Source organism: Muscardinus avellanarius (assembly GCF_963383645.1).
Source record: "Muscardinus avellanarius genome assembly, chromosome: 7".
In the NCBI taxonomy this organism is placed as follows: Eukaryota; Metazoa; Chordata; class Mammalia; order Rodentia; family Gliridae; genus Muscardinus; species Muscardinus avellanarius.
In genome coordinates this window covers 9744297-9764424 of record NC_137793.1, presented here as the reverse complement: position 1 = coordinate 9764424, position 20128 = coordinate 9744297, and the positions used below count along the sequence as shown (strand labels likewise).

The 20128-nt window shown below is 42.5% G+C and overlaps 1 protein-coding gene across 1 annotated transcript; it reads left to right on the top strand.

Annotated features, from left to right (window-relative positions):
* Positions 1 to 281: 281 nt before the first annotated feature.
* On the top strand, positions 282 to 16772 carry LOC308264990 (T-cell immunoglobulin and mucin domain-containing protein 4-like; the record flags this gene model as incomplete). The annotated part of the gene is made up of 5 exons (XM_080698621.1): positions 282 to 376; positions 5747 to 6085; positions 9966 to 10268; positions 12247 to 12401; positions 16701 to 16772. Exons 1-5 carry the CDS (start codon positions 319 to 321, stop codon positions 16770 to 16772), a joined length of 927 nt encoding a protein of 308 aa, XP_080554747.1. The 5' UTR covers positions 282 to 318.
* Positions 16773 to 20128: the final 3356 nt, after the last annotated feature.

The following is a 20128-nucleotide window of genomic DNA, read 5'->3' as shown; positions in this document are numbered from 1 at the left end:
TGTGTGTTGTAGACACTTGTAATCCCAGAGACTTGGGAGGCTAACTCAAGAGGATCCCGAGTTTGAGGCCAGGCTAGGCAACTTACTGAGACTCTACTTCAAAATAAAAAAATAAGAGGGTTGGGACTATAGCTCAGTGGTAGAGTGCCCCTGGGTTCTATTCCCAGTACCACACAAAAAAGGCGGGGGGGGCATTCAGGATGAGGAAAGGGAAGATTATGAGGCAAAAAGGGAAATGAAACTCCAATATCCCACCCTGTCAGCAATAAGTGTGGTATAAGAAATGGATTTGGGACAGACAGAGAGACTCCTGTCAAAATGTCCACGGGACCTCTCATTCTCTGGCTGGCGATGGAGCTCGGGTGGCTTTGTCTGAGTAAGTGTTGGAAGCCTACTGCCTGGGGTCCGGGGAGGGCTTCTTGTCTTGTAAGGGCTCCCCTTACACTCCTCCTCTGCTTCCTGGACTTTGTTTTCTGGATGATGTCTTCCAGAGACGGCTTTGAGAACTTAGAGTGGGGTGATTTGCGCTCATTCTAGAAATGGCAACTTAAGACATGAAAGTAAAGGGTCAGAAAAATGGAGATAAGAACTACTTCCATTGGTAGGAGTGACCTAGCAGGGTGAGAGTCAGGGAAATTTCTTCTGATAAAAACCCTTATTATAATTCTTATTATTCTCTACTTTCAGGTCTATGTTTGCTTTTGGTTTTATTTTAATTTGCTGGGAATGGGGCTTCGAGGGGAGATCTCTTTTCTGTGCACTGTCTTCAGATTTTGAATGATTCAAAGGTATACACTCAGCTTGGGCCAGCAGAGCTCTGGGTCCCCTGGGGGTGTGTATATAACGAGTGCTCTGGCCTGAGCTGAAGTTCCCTCCCAGCCACTAACACTGACACTGGGAATTTGCCTAAGTCACTGTATCTCTTCCATGTGTGAAGAAACTCATGTGAGACCTTAAGACCTTGTGCGTGACTCTAGCAGTAGACAATATCTAAAGAGAGTCCGTGTTTATTTGCACATAAAGTTTACCAGCATTTTGTGGCTAAAAATACCTACATTCTAAGGAAAATAAACATGTTCCCTTTCAAGACCACATTGTACTATTCTTTCTGCCTTTTATAATGTCTCAGGACCATATCATGCTATTCTTTCTTTCATAACGTCTTACATTCTTGGGTCTTCACTAAAATTGGCTCTTCCTGTCTACCCCGTGGACCGTGTATAAGCTTAGGTGCTTCTACTGAGGTCCCATCCTCCCCAGAGTTCCTGCATCAGAGAGCTAGTCACTCCATAGTAACTGCTTGCTCCGCTCCCCTCTCTCCATAGATTTTCTGTGGGCTCCATAAAGGCTGGCCAGGTCTTCTTTGCTTCTTGAGAAATTTTAACTTATGGAATGAAAACAGATCTTGTCACTTCTACACATTCTTGTTGGCTTTTCTGTGAGCATTTCTTCCTCCATTTTATGTTAGAAAATTATAGTCTAGTTCTTTATCAATGTTTATTTATTTATTTTAAACATTTGATTTGGTACATCTTAATGGAGTACAAGATGGTAGAGGTATACATGCAGGAACTGAATGAGCTTCTCCAGTCTCTTGATTGAGGAAGGCAGTGCTTGGTGAACTGTCCCTTGTGTTTATTTTTAATGTGCCTTTTCTAAAATAACTAATGTAGAGGGGATCAGGATCAAAACTGAATGTTCTATTAAGAGATGCCTAAGGAGACTCCTCGCTCTGGAGATGGTAAAACAGATCCGTGTGGGGAGGCCCATCAGCTGGAGATGGAACCAAGCTGGCACCAGAATGAGGTTAAGTTAGACAACCTGGGGCGATTCCACAGGGGGGAAACTGATCTGGTTCCAGTGATATCCAGCGATTTCTCCAAGATACTTTTGCAGCTAAGAAGAAAAAATTTCCTGTCCTGTTTCTAAATTTCGATGCACATGATTAGTTGGATTAGTACTTTATTCCTTTTCTGTGTCATCTGATACTTCATGTCACAGGAGCCTTAGAATTCTTCCTAGGTAAGTAACATTCTCTTTGTCTTTTTATTTTATTTTGTATACTGGATTCATCTTTTTTATTGATGCATTGTTTTCATACATCTTAATGGGGTACAAGATGGTAGAAGCATGCATGTACCCAACACTCATTAATCCCTTCCCTTGTCTTTTGTGGCTTTTCTCCCAAATCATGAAAGCAATGGCTGGCAGTATGAAGTTCACAGTGTCACCCCGACGGGTGTTTTCCTGCCACATTAAGCTGCCCACTTCCTCTTTGTAAATAGAAACGATTTTGGTAAAAAAAAAATACAATAAAGCTAAAATCTCTTTTTAATCACCACTCCCTTTTCAAATCCTGTCCCTCTCATCCTGGAGTAACTGAAGTCATCACATGGTCTATCCCACCAGCTTCTTTTCGGTGCATTTGCTTTCATACCTTTAAGCCCACCAAAAATGCAGTGTCTTATTTATTTATGTCATAAAAACAGTTTTGCATTTTATGTCTTGTTTTAAATTTTGCCGAGATCATTCATTAAAATTTCATAAAATGAAATTTTCTTGCCGATTTATTTAAGTCCATTTAGGACTCTGCGTATGCCATACCCTAATCTGCATAGTCTGAGTACGCCACGGTCTAGCCATTCCCCATATTCACATTGACTATTCCATTCACAGACACATGAAGGCTAGAGTAAATATTCGCTACAGGCATCCTAGTACACATGTATTTTTTTTCTAGGGTGGATAACTAATGTTAAACTGTCAAGGTAATAGCTAGGAAACATGTGTATTGAAAATTAATAGAAGCTGCCGAATTGCCCCACAGCAGTGCTACACCAGTTTCCACCTGTATTCCACTCTGGTTTGCTCCAGGTGATTGAGTCGCTTGCTGGCTTTCTCCACTCACAATTGGGAGCCCCATTTATTCACCTCTTGGCCAACACTTGCTATTATATGTTCTAAATTTTTGCCAGTCTCATGGGTAAAATTGATTGGCTGCTTATATTTCTTCAGGAATGAATTATTATGTTCTTGGACAGTTTTTCTATTGGGTCTTTTGTTACTTTGTAGTAAGATGCCTCATTTAATACTCCAGGACTCAGGAAAGAAAGCTGTTGAAACTCCAGTAGAAATCGTTCTTGCATACGTTATGTTTACCAACTATTCATAAGAAAAAGCTCATAGTTTAGTAGTGACTAGTTTTGCGCGGGTGTATTCTTTGGTGTTAATGCTGCTGAGAGTGATGACAATGAATTTTCTATTGTTCTCCTGGTTTTATGGACTTCCCACAGCAGTTATAGTCTAAAAGCATTTCCCTCATTGCAATGTGAAGAGTCTATGAAGTCGGGGAAAGCTATAGGCTGGTCCATATTTGGAATGACCTTTCATCATAAGAACCAACAATAAAAAGCCCAGGAAGCATTTTTTTAAACCATCTGGGCAACTCCTAGGGTTCATCCCACCTTCTTGGAGGGAAGAATTCCTGGATACTTCTTTTTTTTCTACTTTTTTTGGTGGTACTGGGTTTCCTGGAAACCTTTCTACCTCTGGGCTGCACTCCCAGACCTATTTTATATTTTTATTTGGAAGCAGGGTCTCTTGAGCCAGCGAGGCTGGCTTCGAACCTTTGTAATCCTTCTGTCTCTGCCTCCCAAGTGCGGGGATTACAAGGGTACCCACCACGCCTGGCTATTCCTGGATATTTCTGACTACAAAGTCAGGGAGAAGCCTGGCACTGCTGGCCATGTTTTCTAGAACTTAGCCAATAAGCTTAGCAGAGTTGATGAATGGAGAGTCTCGGGGGAGTCTATCTTGAGAGATTAATGAACCACATACTCCAAGTGGAGGGAGTGGGCAGAATGTTGTCCTTGAGAGCTTTAAACTACTGGATTCCCACTTCAGTAGTGCTTGGCAGGGGCATGAGGCTGAGAACTATTGGTCATACTCCATTGAACCAGTCGACCTTTCATTTGCAACAGTGAAAATGCTTGACCAATTACCAGAGATGAAAGTAATCTTAGAAGGGTGTATGTAGTGGTTCTCAAACACTACATCAGAACAACCTGCAGAACTTGATGACTGATGAATAGACCCATCCATGGGCCTTGACCTCAGAGATTCGAGCTTGGATTTGAGCAGTGAATTACATATTCTTTTTTTTTTTTTTTTGGTGGTACTGGGGGTAGAACCCAGAGGCTTTCTACCTCTGGGCTATACTCCAAGACCTCTTTTATATTTTATTTGGAAATAGGGTCTCACTAAGTTGCTGAAAGCCTCACCAAGTAGCTGAGGCTGGTTTCAAACCTGTGCGATCCTCTTGTCTCAGCCTCCCAAGCGCAGGGACTACAAGTGTGCGCCACCACGCCCGGCTGAATTATGTATTCTTAATAAGCACCCTGGGTCATGCTGATGAGAGCCGAGGTTGGAAAACACTGACATTTTGTTTTAGAAATGGTACAACATTCCATCTCACATAGCTTATGTGTAAACTCAAAACTCCAGAATATTTAAATATCACAAATTGCCATCTTAGATATTTCTGTGGTTTCTTATAGACATAATATTAAAAAATTACATTATGCTAAGTGAAATAAGCTTGGCAGAAGACAAATAGCATATAATCTCACTTGGAAGTGGAGTCTAATAAAGTGGTGGTTCTCCTAGAAGCTGAGAATAGAAAGGAATATGGGGAAGGAGGGAGGCCAATCAAAGGGTACAAAGTTTTGTTTAATGGGGACAATAAGTTTTAGTGATTTATTGCATTGATTAGTATTCACAGTTAATAATAATAGTACTGCATTTTTTTTTTTTTGGTGGTACTGGGGTTCCTGGAAACCCTTCTACCTCCAGGCTACACTCCCAGTACCCATTTTTATACTTTTTTATTTGGAAACAGGGTCTCTTAAGCCAGAGCACGTGGCTGGCTTCGAACCTGCCCAATCCTCCTGTATCCACCTCCCAAGCGCGGGGATTACAAGCGTTCGCCACCACGCCCAGCCTAGTACTGCATATTTCAAAATAACTAAAAGAGTCCTAATGTTCTCACCACAAAAATGTTACATTGATGCGATAAGTTAATCAGCTCTTTTGAATCTTTCTACAACATATATGCAAATACAAACATCATATCATACCCCATAAATAAACATAATCTCTATTTGATGTTAAAAATAAAGAATTCACGAACTCCTCCTGCATTCATAGTGTCTAAAGCAAGTGGTCCAGAGCAAGCAATTTCCCTTTCCAATACCAAAAGGTGAGGAGAGTAGAATATTGTTTAACAGCCCATCTTCCTGTTTTAGCACTCTCTGGGTTGGGAAACCCATTTGATATACTCATATCAGTAGTATGATACCTGATTGTTGAGATGCCACAGAAAGAATATTGTTTTTAGATAGGTTTATATGGAATAGACAGAATGGATTACAGGATCAGGACTTTTCCTTTGGGAGTTGTTGGCTTATTGAGTGGTACCAAAGATCAGAGTGTTTAAATCAATGCAAAGGCCTTGATTTAAGCCTGATTGGCTGAGATGGGTGTAGAGACCCAGGTGGCTGACTCTCTTCACTTGGGGAAGTGTGTGGAGTAGAAAATCTGCAGTCCTGGAGGGCACACCAAAATTCATGTTAAAGAATCAACAACGACTCTGAATCTTCCCAGACACATTGATTCTGCCCCCAAACTGTGTAGTCCACCCAAGAGGTCTCAGAACCATACAACTTAGTGTTTTCCCTTTCTTTTGCAGCACCAATTGCATCTGAGGTTGTGAGAGCATTTTTGGGGGAGTCAGTGATTCTGCCCTGCTTATACTCATCTTGGTCTCAGAGTCGCAACACCATGTGCTGGGGCAAAGGCTCATGTCCCAGGAACAAATGCAATGAGATGATCCTCCAGACAGATGGAACCAGTGTAATCTCGGTGCCGTCGATGAAGTATCAACTTCTTGGGAATATCCAAGGAGGAGATGTTTCCTTGACCATCTCCAATGCCAATGAAGATGACAGTGGGGAGTACTGCTGCCGCATAGAGGTGCCCGGGTGGTTCAACGATGTGAAGAAAAACGTCCAGCTGGTGCTGAGCAGGGGTGAGTGAGGAAGGGGCAGGCATCCGGGGTGGGAGGAACTCAGTGGTTAAGGGGTAATTAATTCAGCAGTGGTGCTGGCGAGGTTGTACTTACATAGGCAGTGGGAGGGGAGACTAGAATCAGAATTGGGAGCTCTGACTGGGAGCAGGCAAGGAACTCAAGTGGCCGCGGGGAGCGGGGAGAAAGGCAGCCACAGCAGTGAGTATGGGGGAAGTACAAAGGGACATGGGAACCCGTGAATTGCAGAGTTAACCTGAAGATGGCAGTTGCTATTTATCAAGGAAGGGGTCGCCTGCCAGCTTTCAGAAACATGCACTCAGTGATTTCATATCCTGTTTTTTGTTTTTATTTTTATTTATTCTTTTTATTGGTGCATTGTAGTTGTACATCTCAATGGGGTACAAAATGGTAGAGGCATACATGCACACATCACTCATTTAGCCCTTCCCCAATTTCCACTGCATCCCCCCTTCTGAGTTTGGCTTAGTGATTGACATTGATATGTTTGTGAATGTACATCATGTACTTTAGGGAATTTCCCTCTTCCCCTCCCATCTCCTCAGTTAGGTCGCCTTATTTGCTCATCTGTGGTTTCTCTTTCTTTGTCTAGAGTTCCTCCTATGACCAGTTTTCTCCCTGGCTTCCGCATATTAGGGAGAGCATCTGATTTTTTACTTTTTGTGACTGACTAATCTCACTTAGCAAGTGAACTAAACAGGTTTCTCAGTTTTTATGTGAGCTCTATTGACTTTTTTTTTTTTACATACTGGCTAATTTCAAAATCATAAAAAGTACAGTATGAACTAAATAAAATAGCCGTGGGTCAGCTTCAGGCTGTAAACAAATGGTTTGTGACTTCTGCCAGAGGGGCCGGGGGATGGGATTTGGAGAGGTTTAGAGCAGTTTTCAGGTGCTCTTCCTTCTGTTACTGAGAGTTGCTTTTGATGAAATGGAAGATGTAGCGGGACTCCTAAATCTGTAGAGCGTCAGGTGCAATGAGCCTGTGGTTGAAAGATACTAACAGTAATCACCACTAGATATCTGGAATTGGAGCTTCTCAAAGCAAGCTGTGTATCACGCTTGAGCCAGTGTTGTTTGGAGGATTTTCGGACTCCATTCCTACAGGACTGTGCCTTGGAAGGTGGGATCTATATATCCATACTCTTATGCTTCCCAGGTGACTCTAATACACTCTAAGATATGGGAGCAGCGGATATGTGGCTGCTTTGAACTCATTTGAATACATATTAGTATATTTTTCTCTTAAAGCAACCTCATGAGATTGAAGGTAGTTTGATTTCACTGTAAAGGGCAGTGGAGTTCTTGGAAGTCCAGTGCTTCCAAACCAAGTCTCCTCTTTTCTTGCCTGGTATAACTCGCTACCATTTTATAAGACACTTGTTGACTGCAATATTCTACATGGTCATTTCCAAGTTTAATTGCAGCAACCAGTGTCTTCTTGCTCATATGTGGATGCTAGAGAGAAAATAGGAAACCAAAGAAAAGGATTTTAGATGTTTGAGGAGAGTGACCAGTAGAACAATGGAAGGAGAGAGGGGGAGGGGAGGTAGGTGTGGATGTGAAAGGGAAGAACCGACGAAGGAAACAGTTCAAATGATTCTGTCATGTACGAAGGTATCGCTACCAATCTCACTGTTAGGGATGGGAGGAGCGGTAGCTGGGTGGGACCTGAGGGGAACCATACCAAGACCTGTGTGCACGTTTGCATGACTCTGACCCTCACTATGATGTATCATCACAATGCAACAATAAAATATTTTTTAAATAAGAGCTATGAGATTTTAAATGGTAGGTAATAGACTCAAATTTAGATGTTTATGTAGTGACATGGCCATGAAGTAATCTTTTTTTTTTTTTTTTTTGCAGTACTGGGGGTGGAACCTAGGGGCATTCTACCTTTGAGCTACACCCCTAGCTCTACTTTTTAGTCTTTATTTTGAAACAGGATCTCACTGAGTTGCCAAGGGCCTCACTAAATAGTTGAGGCTGTCCTTAAACCACAATTCTGCTGACTTAGCCTCCCAAATGCTGGATTATAAGCATATGAACCAATCTTGAAGATCTGAAAGACACCATGCTTGCCCTGAGATGCATGCTTTGGGTTCACTATTTTTTTCGGGTCTGGGGATGGAACCCAGGGGCATTCAACCTCCGAGATACACCCCCTGCCCTAGTTTTTATTCTTTATTTTGAAACAGGGTCTCACTAAGTTGCAGAGGGCCTCACTAAGTAGCTAAGGCTCTCCGTGAACCATGATCCTCCTGTTTCAGCCTCCCGAACGCTGGGATTACAAGCATGTGCCACCACGCCTGGCTTTGGGTTCACTTTTGATATGCTTGTTCATTCACAACACTTACACAATATGTTTGGAGCCCCTCTCTTATGCCAGACACTGCAATAGATACTGGATTCATCGCAGAGATCAAATAAACACCGGGTTTTCCTCATGGAGCTTACAGTCTAGAGGGAGAAGCAGACATTAAATAATAATAAATAATAAATAAATAATAATAGTAATAATAATAATAATAAAATAAGTGCATGTTTATGAATTGTCATAAATGCTGGGAAGCTGAAGCATGGAAGTGGCCTTTTGTCACTGAGACCTGAGGGCCAAGTACAAGCCAGCCTAGTCAGTAAGATGGTGCAGACAAGTGCGAGCAGGATGCAGCGGGTGTAGGGCTCCTGTGGCTGGAAGGTCACTGGAGTGGTCCACGAATTATAGAAGGACCAGTTGACAGAGGAAAGTGGGATGAGGGGACTGGGGGGATTTGTGATGGGGAAGAAAGGCAGAGAGCACCTGGCAGGTCAAAGAGCCAGAAAGACCCCTCCAAGTTTTAAGAAAGGGGGTGAGTAGTTAGATTTGTCTTTTTAAAAGGTCACTCTACAATTTTTTTTTTTTGGTGGTACTGGGGTTCCTGGAAACCCTTCTACCTCTGGGTTACACTCCCAGATCTATTTTTATATTTTTTATTTGGAAACAGGGTCTCTTAAGCCAGAGAGGCTGGCTTCGAACTATCGCGATCCTCCTGTCTCTGCCTCCCAAGCACCGGTAGTATATTTTATTATTATTATTATTTTTGGTGGTACCGGGGTTCCTGGGAGCCCTTCTACCTCTGGGCTATACTCCCAGACCTATTTCATACTTTTCTTATTTTTGGAAACAGGGTCTCATAAGTCAGCATGGCTGGCTTCGAACCTGCGCGATCCTCCTGTCTCCGCCTCCCGAGCTTGGGGAATACAAGCGTGCGCCACCACGCCCGGCTTTAAATAACAGAACTATATAATTACAGAGGTCAGATGGGTAAACTGCAAAATATGATGAAACATTTGACCTATTGTATTAATTATGGAGTTTTGTGTGTGGTTTTTAAAATTGTTAAGGCAAGACATGTCACATGCCTTAGAATTAAATAACTAATGGTAACTGAAAAAAAATAAAAGGTCACTCTCGCTGATTGTGGTGGTGCTTACCTGTAATCCAGCACCTCAGAAGCTGAGACAAGAGCATCACAGTTGGAGGCAACCTAGTGAGATTCTCAGTAATCTAGTGAGACCTTGTTTCAAAACAAAACAATACAAAACTCAGAGGTAGAATGCCCCTGGATTCAATCCCCAGTAACCCCAAAAGGTAAAAAAAAAACAAAAAGCAAAAAAAAAAAAAAAACACAAAAAACTCAGTTTACACTAGCCAGTGTGTAAAGAATAGATGGGAGGGAACAGGCATCCTGGTGGTCCAGGCCAAGACCCAGGAGAGGGCCATGGGGGCGGAGAGAAATGGACAGACCCCACCTGTCTATGTGTTGATTCCTTCCCTCCATTTCTGTGTGGTGCTAGACACATCTTTTATTGGTTATAGCGCCAACCACCACCCGTCGAACAACCACCACCCGTCGGACAACCACCACCCGTCGGACAACCACCACCCGTCGGACAACCACCACCCGTCGAACAACCACCCCTTACACGACCACAGCTGTGCTCCCAATGACAACTGCGATGACCCCGGCCCACTCCACCAGAGCACCGCTTCAGACAAGCACCCCTCCAATTGTCAGTACAGCCTCCACGTGCCCTCTGATGACACTGACCTCCCTCCCAGAGACAGGCGCGAGTCTCCTGACCACCCAGCCTTCCACGGAGGAGCCTCTCCTCACGCCGGGTACGTGGCTGAGCCTCCCTTCCACTGGCCAGCCTCAGAACAGGATCCTTGGGTCTTTGCGTGTGTGAACTTGTGTTAGTTTGCTAGGTCCCTTGCAGCAGGCACCACGGCCTGGGTGGCTTAACCCATGGAATTTTATTTTCTCACAGATCTGGGTGCTGAAAGTCCAAGGTTATGGTGTCAGCAGGGTGGGTTTCTGCCACATCCTCTTTGGTTCACAGATGCTGTTCTTTCCCTGTGTGGTCATGTGGTCTCCCCTTTGTCTTTCTGTCCTTCTGTGTCCTAAGATCTTATGGATATTTCAATCATGTTGGATTATGGGCCATCTAAAGGACCTCATCATACCTTAATGGCCTTTTTATTTTTGGAACTGGAATTAAATCTGGAGACATTCTATCTCAAAGTTACATCCTCAGCTCTTTAAAAAAAATTTTTTTTTTTTAAAATCAAGCATGGTGGCACATGCCTTTAATCTCAGTACTTGGAAGCCTGAGACAGGAAGATTGCAGGTTCAAGGACAGCCTCAGCAAGTAGTGAGACTCTCATCAACCTAGCAAGACTCTGTTTCAAAATAAAAATAAAATAAGGCTGGGAGTGTAACTCAGAGGGAGAATGCCCTGAGTTCAATCTCCAGTAATTAAAAAAAATTTTTTTTGAATAGGGTCTTTCTAAATTGCTTAGGCTAGACTCAAACTTGCAATCCTCCTTTCTCTGCCTCCCAAGTACTGGAATTACAGATGTGAGCTGCTGCATTCAGCTTACTTGAATGACTTCTTTAAGTGCCTATCTAAAAATGCAGTCACATTCTGAGGTCCTGAGAATCAACACTTCCACACATAAATTTGGGGGAGACATGATGAAAGTCCCAAAACAGTGAGTGTGTGTGTGTGTGTGTGTGTGTGTGTGTGTGTGTGTGTGTGTGTAAGGAAGAATGTGGTTTCACTGAGCTATTCCCTTTATTTGTTTTATGGGCTTTTATTATTTTTTTTCTGTTTTCCTTCCTTTATGTTTTTGACTAGTCAGTATTTCGAGTTCTCCAGGTGCCCTCCCCAGAGTCTTGCAGGAGTTTCTTATTGAAGAACCAGAAAATGTTATTCCAGGCCAGACTCCATTTCCATATTTCCATACTTTCAGGGGTGGAGCTTCTCCCTGGGTATTAGGCTGAGGAAAGGCCTTCAGATGCTTTGAAAGATCTTTTGTTGGTAAACTAATTCTAGCCTTCTTTCTTTCTTTTTTTTTTCTCATCTAAATTCTTGTTGACCCTGCATCTTGTACCTTTCAGGATAACTAGCCCCATTGCTAGGAGGCTTGTTTAGAATTCCACCCTATTTTACGCCGGGCGTGGTGGCGCACGCTTGTCATCCCCGCGCTTGGGAGGCGGAGACAGGAGGATCGCGCAGGTTCAAAGCCAGCCGCGCGCGCTGGCTTAGGAGACCCTGTTTCCAAATAAAAAAGTATAAAAAATAGGTCTGGGAGTGTAGCTCAGAGGTAGAAGGGCTTCCGGGACCCCCAGTACCACCAAATAAATAAATAAATAAATAAATAAATAAATAAATAAATAAAATAAAAAAAGAGAATTCCACCCTATTTTAACCTCTCATTTTTGAAGTATGAATGTTAAAAATGATGCTGAGGTAGCTTAAAGTATTTCCTAAGCATTTCAGCTGCCCCCAATAAGTCCTAGATAATTCAAAAGGCTTCACAATATTGAATTGGCTAACTTGTTATATTCTGAGTCGTCACTAAAACCCCTGAATTCTAATCAGTTTTGCATATAGTTTTCATTTGGGACTTAAAAGAGCGACCTTAAAACATCTAAGTTTCTTTCCCTTGATTCTAAAACATAACCTATAATAATTGAGGGAAACCAGAACTATATAGAAGTACACACAGATGGCTATAAAAATAGCTGCCCACCATGAATGCTGTTAACACTGTATTTCTCAGCTGCCTTTTGTTAAACCTTTTTCTCTTCCAGAATCAGAAACTGTTCTCTCCAATGACTCTTGGATCAGCACCAAGGCACCTGCCCTGCCCACAGTCACAGGTGCGCGGTTGCAGATGGCGAAGGCAACATTGAGTCAGATGAGTAGAGACGGCCTGGGTCCTTGGTCCTATGAAGTCCCCCGGACAGTGCGGCATCTGGGAAGGATTTGTCATTTGTCTGTTCTGTGGCTCTTGGAAGGAGGGAAGAGGAAGGGAAAAGTGGGGAGAGAGAGCATCCTTCTTGACTCGTGTAATTCTCTCTGGTGACACATGGTGCATCTCTGGAATATTTGCCATTACACTGTGGGTTATGTTGCTTTTTTTTTTTTTGTGGGTCTGGGGATGGAACCTAGGGGCATTCTACCTCTGAGCTACACCTTCTACCCTATTTTTTATTCTTTATTTTGAAACCGGGTCTCACTGAGTGGCAGAGGGCCTCACTAAGTGGCTGAGGCTGTCTGCGAACCATGATCCTCCGGTCTCAGCCTCCCAAGTACTGGGATTACAAGTGTGCGCCACCACGCCCGGCTGGTTATGTTGCTTTTAAGCTGTTTTGTCCCAATTCCAAGCACATCTTTGTTGAAGCTCAGAAAGACATTTATTTTCTCTTTCCCTTTTGTTTTTCCAAAGGATCTGAAGTTTGGGTTAAGGTGCCGATGCAGAAAACAAGTAATCCAGGGAAAATGAGTATCCCAGAAATTCCTCAACAAAGTAAGCAGCGGTGTTATGAGAGCAATCTCTTGTGATCCTGTAAACATAGATCCAGCTATTTTGGTTCTGTTGTGGCTGTATCCCACATCCTATTGTGAAAGAAAGGTGGAACACATTACCAGCAGCAGGACTGGCCTCAACCTCCTCTTCTCATTCCCAAAGCCCCTCTGCTGAGATTTCTTTTCTTTCTTAGCAACTTGGGCTTAAAATCAGAAATAGTGGTAGTAGTAGTAGGAATATCACCTGCCCATTTTTCAAACTGCTACTTATTTTAAATCACCCAAACATTACACTAATGCAAGTTTTGTTAGGGGCACATAAGATTTTTGTGGACTCCCTGTCTTTCATCCCAGCCTCCCAGCTTTCTGACATAATCATCGTTATTTGTTGAACATGAAGATTCTAGATCCTTTTTTCTTTCTCTTATGTGTGTGCATGGATGAAGGGATGTGTGCTTTGCTTTGTGTATTTTTTAAGTCATCACATCATATACCTTCATATAGTCTTCTGTATTTTGGTTTTGTTAACGCATATTGGACCACTTTCTTTCTTAGTCTGTCTAGGGATCTGTGCAATTATTTTAAGTTGCTGTTTACTATTTCATATCATGGGCATTGATAATATCTACTACCTGTTAAATAGCATTTAAGTTCCTCCAATGTTTCATTATTATAAATAGTGTTTCTTTGAATGTCTATGCTTCTTTAAGCATTTATACAAGTGTGTTTCTAGATAGGTTGGTGACCAAGACATAGATAAGCTAGGCTAAAAATAATGTGTATTTAGAAAGTTTAACAGCTCTTCCAGAATTCTTCTTGAGAAAGGATAATTTATTTTCCTACCCACAGAGTATCTACTTTTCCATCTCCTCCCTATACCTAATATGACTGTTTCTTTAATTTTTTAATCTTTTGAGAATAATATATCATTAGTTCTTTTTCTGTTCCAATTAATAGACAACTTGAGCATCTTTTTGTGTGTTTATTAGCCAGAAAATAGCCATGTTTTAACTATGAAGGAATTAACATCCCAGAAGCTCAGAAAACAGGATTGGAGGGGACAGACCAGAGTGGACGGAAGAGGAATAGGTTTTGAATTAATACCATAAACCAAGATAATATGCAAGGGTAATCTGATATTGGAAAGCTTTGGCTCATGCTGGCTCATACAGATGGAAATCTGGACTGGGAGCTAATAGCCTGTGGGAAACTGGGTGTCAAGGTCTCTTTGTTCATGGGCTGGGGTAAATTTGGAAGACTATTTTTTTGTTGTTGTTAAAAAGAAGGCAGCATAAGCCGGGCGTGGTGGCTCATGCTTGTAATCCTCGCGCTTGGGAGGCTGAGACAGGAAGATCACACGGGTTCGAATGAGGCTCTCAGCAACTTAGTGAGACCCTGTTTCCCAAAGGTCTGGGAGTATAGCCCGGAGGGAGAAAGCCTCTGGGTTCCACACCCCCAGTACCACCAAAAAAAAAAAAAAAAAAAAAAAAAGGCAGCAACTAGAAATTAGAAATATGGTAGAAAGTATAAATGGCATTCTAAAACTATTATTTTTTATTTCATTTAAATCTAGGGCCAATTCACATAGAATTGCAAGGAAATAACACATCACCTTATCTTTCTTGTACTATCCCTAGTAATTTTTATTTCATTTCTCCCTGACCAAATCCCTGGAGAGAAAGAGAAATTACTTGCTGCAATCTCTGTAGGCTGCTCTGCTGAAGATGAGCTTGTGATAAGAAAGCCATTCATCTCTGCATCACAGTAAATCACGGTGGAAGAAACCAGTTTGTTGAGCACATATTATGTGCTGGTTCCATATTAAGGTGCTTTCACAGGCTATTTTCATTTAAAACGTCTTTATCAGATGTTTATACCTTATTTTGCCATTTTATTTACTACTGGGGATCAAACCCAGAGGTACTTCTGAGCTATACCCCCAGCCTTATTATTTATTTATTTATTTATTTATTTATTTATTTATTTATTTATTGTGAGTCTGAGGATGGAACCCAGGGGCATTTGGCCTCCCAGCTACAACCCCTGCCCTATTTTTTATTCTTTATTTTGAAACAGGGTCTCACTAAGTTGTGGAGGGCCTCACTAAGTAGCTGAGGCTATCTGTAAACTGGAACCCTCCGGTCTGAGCCTCCCAAATGCTGGGATTCGGGCCACCACGCCCAGCTTCCCCAGCTCTTTTTATTTTTTGTTTTGAAATAGGGTCTCTCTAAGTTGCTGAGGCTGGCCTTGAGCCTGTGATCCTCCTATCTAAGCCTCTCAGGTACTGGGATTGTAGGTGTGTGTCACCATGCCCAGCTATTATTTGACCAAAAATTTCCAAGGCTATATAGTTCTCAGGGAGTCTAGTTCAGATTACTTCTTCTCAGAGATTACTTTATTTTACCTGGCCTTCCAGTCTGAAACAAAATATCTTCCTTTTTTTATTGAAATGAAACACAGTAATAACTGCAGCTAACACCTACTGAGGACTTAAATAGGTGTTAGGTGTGGTTTGAAAAGTGTTCATATCCGTTTTATTATTTAAATATAATGATGATCTTCTAGGCAGGTGCAGATATTATCCTCAGTTTATAAGTAAAGGAATAGAGCATTATAGAATTCCTTAGAGAAGCTAAGGCTTCCTGAACTCTCTCTCTTCTTTACTACTCTTTAATTTTACATGAATTATTTATTTTGATTTTTCACAAATTCCTGTGAGATGGGTACTGTTATTTCCTCTGTGTTAGAGTCCATGAAGATTAATGATTTGTCCAGTGGCGAGCTTAGATCTGACCCATGTCTTTTCAACTCGGATGCCACTGTAACACCGAGTTCCTTCCTCCTTCTCTCCCTGTTGGAGCCTCTTTCAGAAAAAGAGTTCTTCATGCTCATGAAGATATGTATACCCCGGTTCCTAGGGCCTGCATGTCCCGTGAGTTTTCCTTTCACTGGCTATTTCCAGTTTCCTCCCTGTTTCTTCATGTAACTTTTGGGTGGCAAGGCTTCTATGGTTGACTGCTGGTTTACATCCGTAGCATTACTCAGGGTGGCAATTCCTCCCCTCCACTCTGTGGCTGCAAAGAATTGGAGCTCAGAGGAGTGGTGTGACTTTCCCAAGATCACACAGCTGGACAATGGGAGGAGGAAGAATCACACTCCAATGTCAGGGAGTTTTACACTATGACCATCAGCCCCTGAATGGGGGTTATCTATGGATGAACTTTGGGCAGGGGGCATAAACCCCCTGAAACTCTATGAAGAGCTGTGTGTATATCTGGATGTACACCACTTTCCAAAAGAAAATCCAGTGGCACAGGATTAAGTCCCTTCCTGATTACATCAGGTTCACCTTTACTGCTCCAGCACCCCTAGTCCTTTCTAGCCCTTCTCATAGTCTTCTGGGTAGACTTGCAGAGGGGAGCGTGTCAAAGGAGCTCAACCGGAAATCTAAAGGTTCGTGATTATATCACCACTTTCTGATTTTTTTTTCTTCTTTTAGAATCTCAGAAGATGTGTTACTTGTTGTGTCCTATTCTAAATCTCAGTTTCCTCAAAATGTGAAGCAGGGAATAATAGTAGTGATTATTTCAAAGGGTTGTTGAGTGAGGAAATGGATGAAGAGAAACGCCTAGTGTATAGTGGTTAGCTGGTAAATGATAGTCATCGTGCAAGGTACCAGTTTCCACTCTTCTTTGCATCTCTGCTGCTACTCTGACTCGCACACCTTCCTTTTCAGGTCGGCACAGGAGGGCAACAAGAGGCCACTTCCACTGGCTCTCAACTGACTATTCCTGATAAGTGCCGATAAGCACTTAGGTACTTTGTAGTTTTATGATTTTTTCTTAACTGCTAATCACACTTGGGAAACAGCCACCAACTGACAAAATTATAAACCTGGTGAAATTACAAAAGCTTTGAAAATCTCATAGTAGTAATTCTCTACTAACTATCAGAGTAACTGTGGGCTTCTGAAAGCTTTCCACTGACCCCCTTTTAGGCAGCTCTGTAGAGCTTGGCATTATTGCTTTTATAGCTGTGGTTGGATATCTTTGATCTCCCTTGCCTATCAGTTGTTTTGTCCTTATTACTCAATTCGTGCTCCATCGACAGAGGCTTTACTCTATAATTTGGACTTGAAAATCTAGTTATGGCTGAAAAAGAGCTGTGGTCCATTTTGTTGTTTGTGGACGTCTGCATTCATGTTATGTTTTTTATAAGGCGACTCCATGTACAGATCTTATAGTTCAGTGGCTTTTTCTGACTTTGAGGTGTTCGGTTTGTCTCCATGGCCTATCTCATCTCCACTCTCTGGCTGCAGAGAAATGGAGCTCAGAGATATAGTGACTTGCCCCAGATCACACAGCGAGACAGAGGGAAAGCTGGGACTCACAGCTAGGTTTTGGGGATTGACATGTGTTTGTGAACTCTTGAAGTAGGATTGGGGGAAGGGTTGTCTGGGTATCTGAGAAGATGGGGAAACCGAGGAACAGAGAAGACTAGTGAATTGAGAGAGGACTTACAATGAATCAGAAGAGTTCCGAGACTCCAGCGGGCTCTCCTGAGCTCAGGCACCAGTGGCTGTTGTCCCAGGACTGGCAGGCATTGTCCCTCAACAGAACTTCCTTGAGGACAGGGTTTCAAATTTAATCCCATATGAAAGGCTCTAAAGGTTAGAGCAGGAGGAAGGAGCATGGTATTAGTGTGGCCTCAGAGTTGAAAAGGCATGGGTTAGATCCAGGCTTGCCAATGACTGGACAAAACATTAAAATAGAGGTGGTAACTATAACTAGCTCATAGGAATTTGTGAAAAATCAAAATAAACAGTGGATGTGTATTTATATAATGTTAAAACAAATACAGATCTAGGCATGGTAGCACACACCAGTAACCCCAGTACTTGGAAGGTTGAGACTGGAGGGTTGCAGGTTTGAGGATGGCCTCCGCAAGTAGTAAGACCCTCAACAACCTATTGAGACCCTGTTTCAAAATAAAATAAAGTAGGGCTGGAGGTGTAGCTCAGATATAGAATGCCACTGTATTCAATTCCTAGCACCAATAAATAAATAACTATATTAATTAAAAAGGGCGGGGAAGCTGGGTGTGGTGGCGCATGCTTACAATCCCAGCATTTGGGAGGCTGAGACTGGAGGATTGCAGTTCGTGGACAGCCTCAGCTACTTAGTGAGGCCCTCTGCAACTTAGTAAGACCCTGTTTCAAAATAAAGAATAAAAAACAGGGCAGGAGGTGTAGCTCAGAGGTCGAATGCCCCTGGATTCCATCCTCAGACCTGCAATAAATAAATAAATAAATAAATAAATAAATAAAAATAAATAAAAAGGTCTGGGTTGTAGCTCAGTTGTATTACTTCTGGGCTCAATCTTCAGTATTAAGACAAACAAACAAACAAACAAACAAATAGCAACAACAAAACACAAAGACCTTAGAAGATGTGAGCTCCTTTTATAGACCCTCAGATCCTCCTTTTCCTTATCTTTAAAGTGAGGATACTCTTTGTACCTTCTTAGAAGATCATCATGAGATTTAAATAAGAAAGTGAATATACAAACTTTTCAAGCAGCACCTAAGTCATGCACTGGCTACCCATGTCAGCTTCAACAATGCCTCAAAGAAGTGAGGAGCGTGTCAGAATGAGGGCAGCCATGACAATAGACAGCCAGAGTCCAAGTCATTTAGGACTCAGAGGACTTGGTGACCAAAGTAAGAACAAAGGACAACGGATCCTCCACACTCAGGAGATTCCCGGGGAAAATTTGTATAGGAGATCTCAAGTTGAAATATCCCTAATAAATGTCTAATAAGGCAGGGCTTCATGGTGTATGCTTGTAACCCCAGTACTTGAGAGGCTGAGACAAGAGGATCACAGGTTCAAGGCCAGCCTCAGCTACTTAGTGAGGTCCTGTTTTAAAATAAGAAATGAAAAAATAGGGCTGAGGGTGTAGCTTGGAGGGAGAATACCCCTGGGTTAAATCTCCGGTACCACCAAAAAAAAAAAAAAAAAAAAAAAAGAAATGTCTACTAGGCAGTTGGAAGTGTGAACCTGAGCTGACTCATGGGTACCTGGGTAGAGATGGGTGTTTCCGATCACTGAGATTTATCTCTGATCAAAATAATTACTAGGGTGATTCACATGATAAGTACTGAGGGAGAACTTGCCAGCATGCCCAGGCTTTCTTGTGAATTATCTCATTTGGGGTAGTTCAGGCTAAAGATATAATTTTGGAAGTCATTGCTGATAAGTGACATTTATTGAGTGCTTATTATATGTCAGGGCTGGGAGCGATGCTCTGAATGCATTGTCTCCTTGTGAGGCTTGTCTATATCTACGAGGAAAATGCCATTATTATCTCTATTTTAAAGGAGAAGAAACATCTTTGAAACAGTGAAGAAATGACCAGGATTGAACCCAGGGGCATTCTACCTCTGAGCCACATCCCCAGCCCCTTTTATTTTTTTGTTTTGAAGAAGGATCTTGCTTTGTGGCTGAGTCCGGTATCCTCCTTTCTCAGCCTCCCAAGTACTAGGTTTACAAACGTTCACCACCATGCCCAGCCTGTTTGGACATGTGATTTTATTGCCTTATTAGCAAAAGGGGATAAGCGAGGCCCCTATAGGATCACCTAAAGATGCTGTGAGCTAAAGGGAGAGGTGGAGAGGTACAAAGAGGATGCCTTCTCCCCTGCCCTGTTAAAGGAAAAACTGCAAAGGCTGGGGTGGGGCAGGGGGAGTGTGGTGGGAGGTAGAAAGTCAGCTAAGACGGGAGAGAGGAAGATACCTACCAAAAGAAGGAAGGGTCCTGAGAGCCCAGGGCCAGGGCAGCTGGGCTGACAAAGGCTAGAGAGGGTGAAATTCAATCATGTTCTCAATATGGCTCCAGTAGCAGAGCCATTTAATATGGCGGCTGCTCACTGTGTTACATGGAGCGCGCGATGTAAGCTCTGTAGAGTGGACTCTACGGGTGAGAGAATAGGAAAGATGAAGGTGCAGAAGCAATTGGATCAAATTTTAGGCGGTAGAAGGCTGGGGCACTTGCACTTAGGAGATTATCCAATCTTGACTTTCAGCCTGGCCCTGGGCTGAGAGCAGAGGGAGCTTAGTAAAGATATATGGATCCTTCTGCTTTACCTGTGGCTTTCTGCATTCAT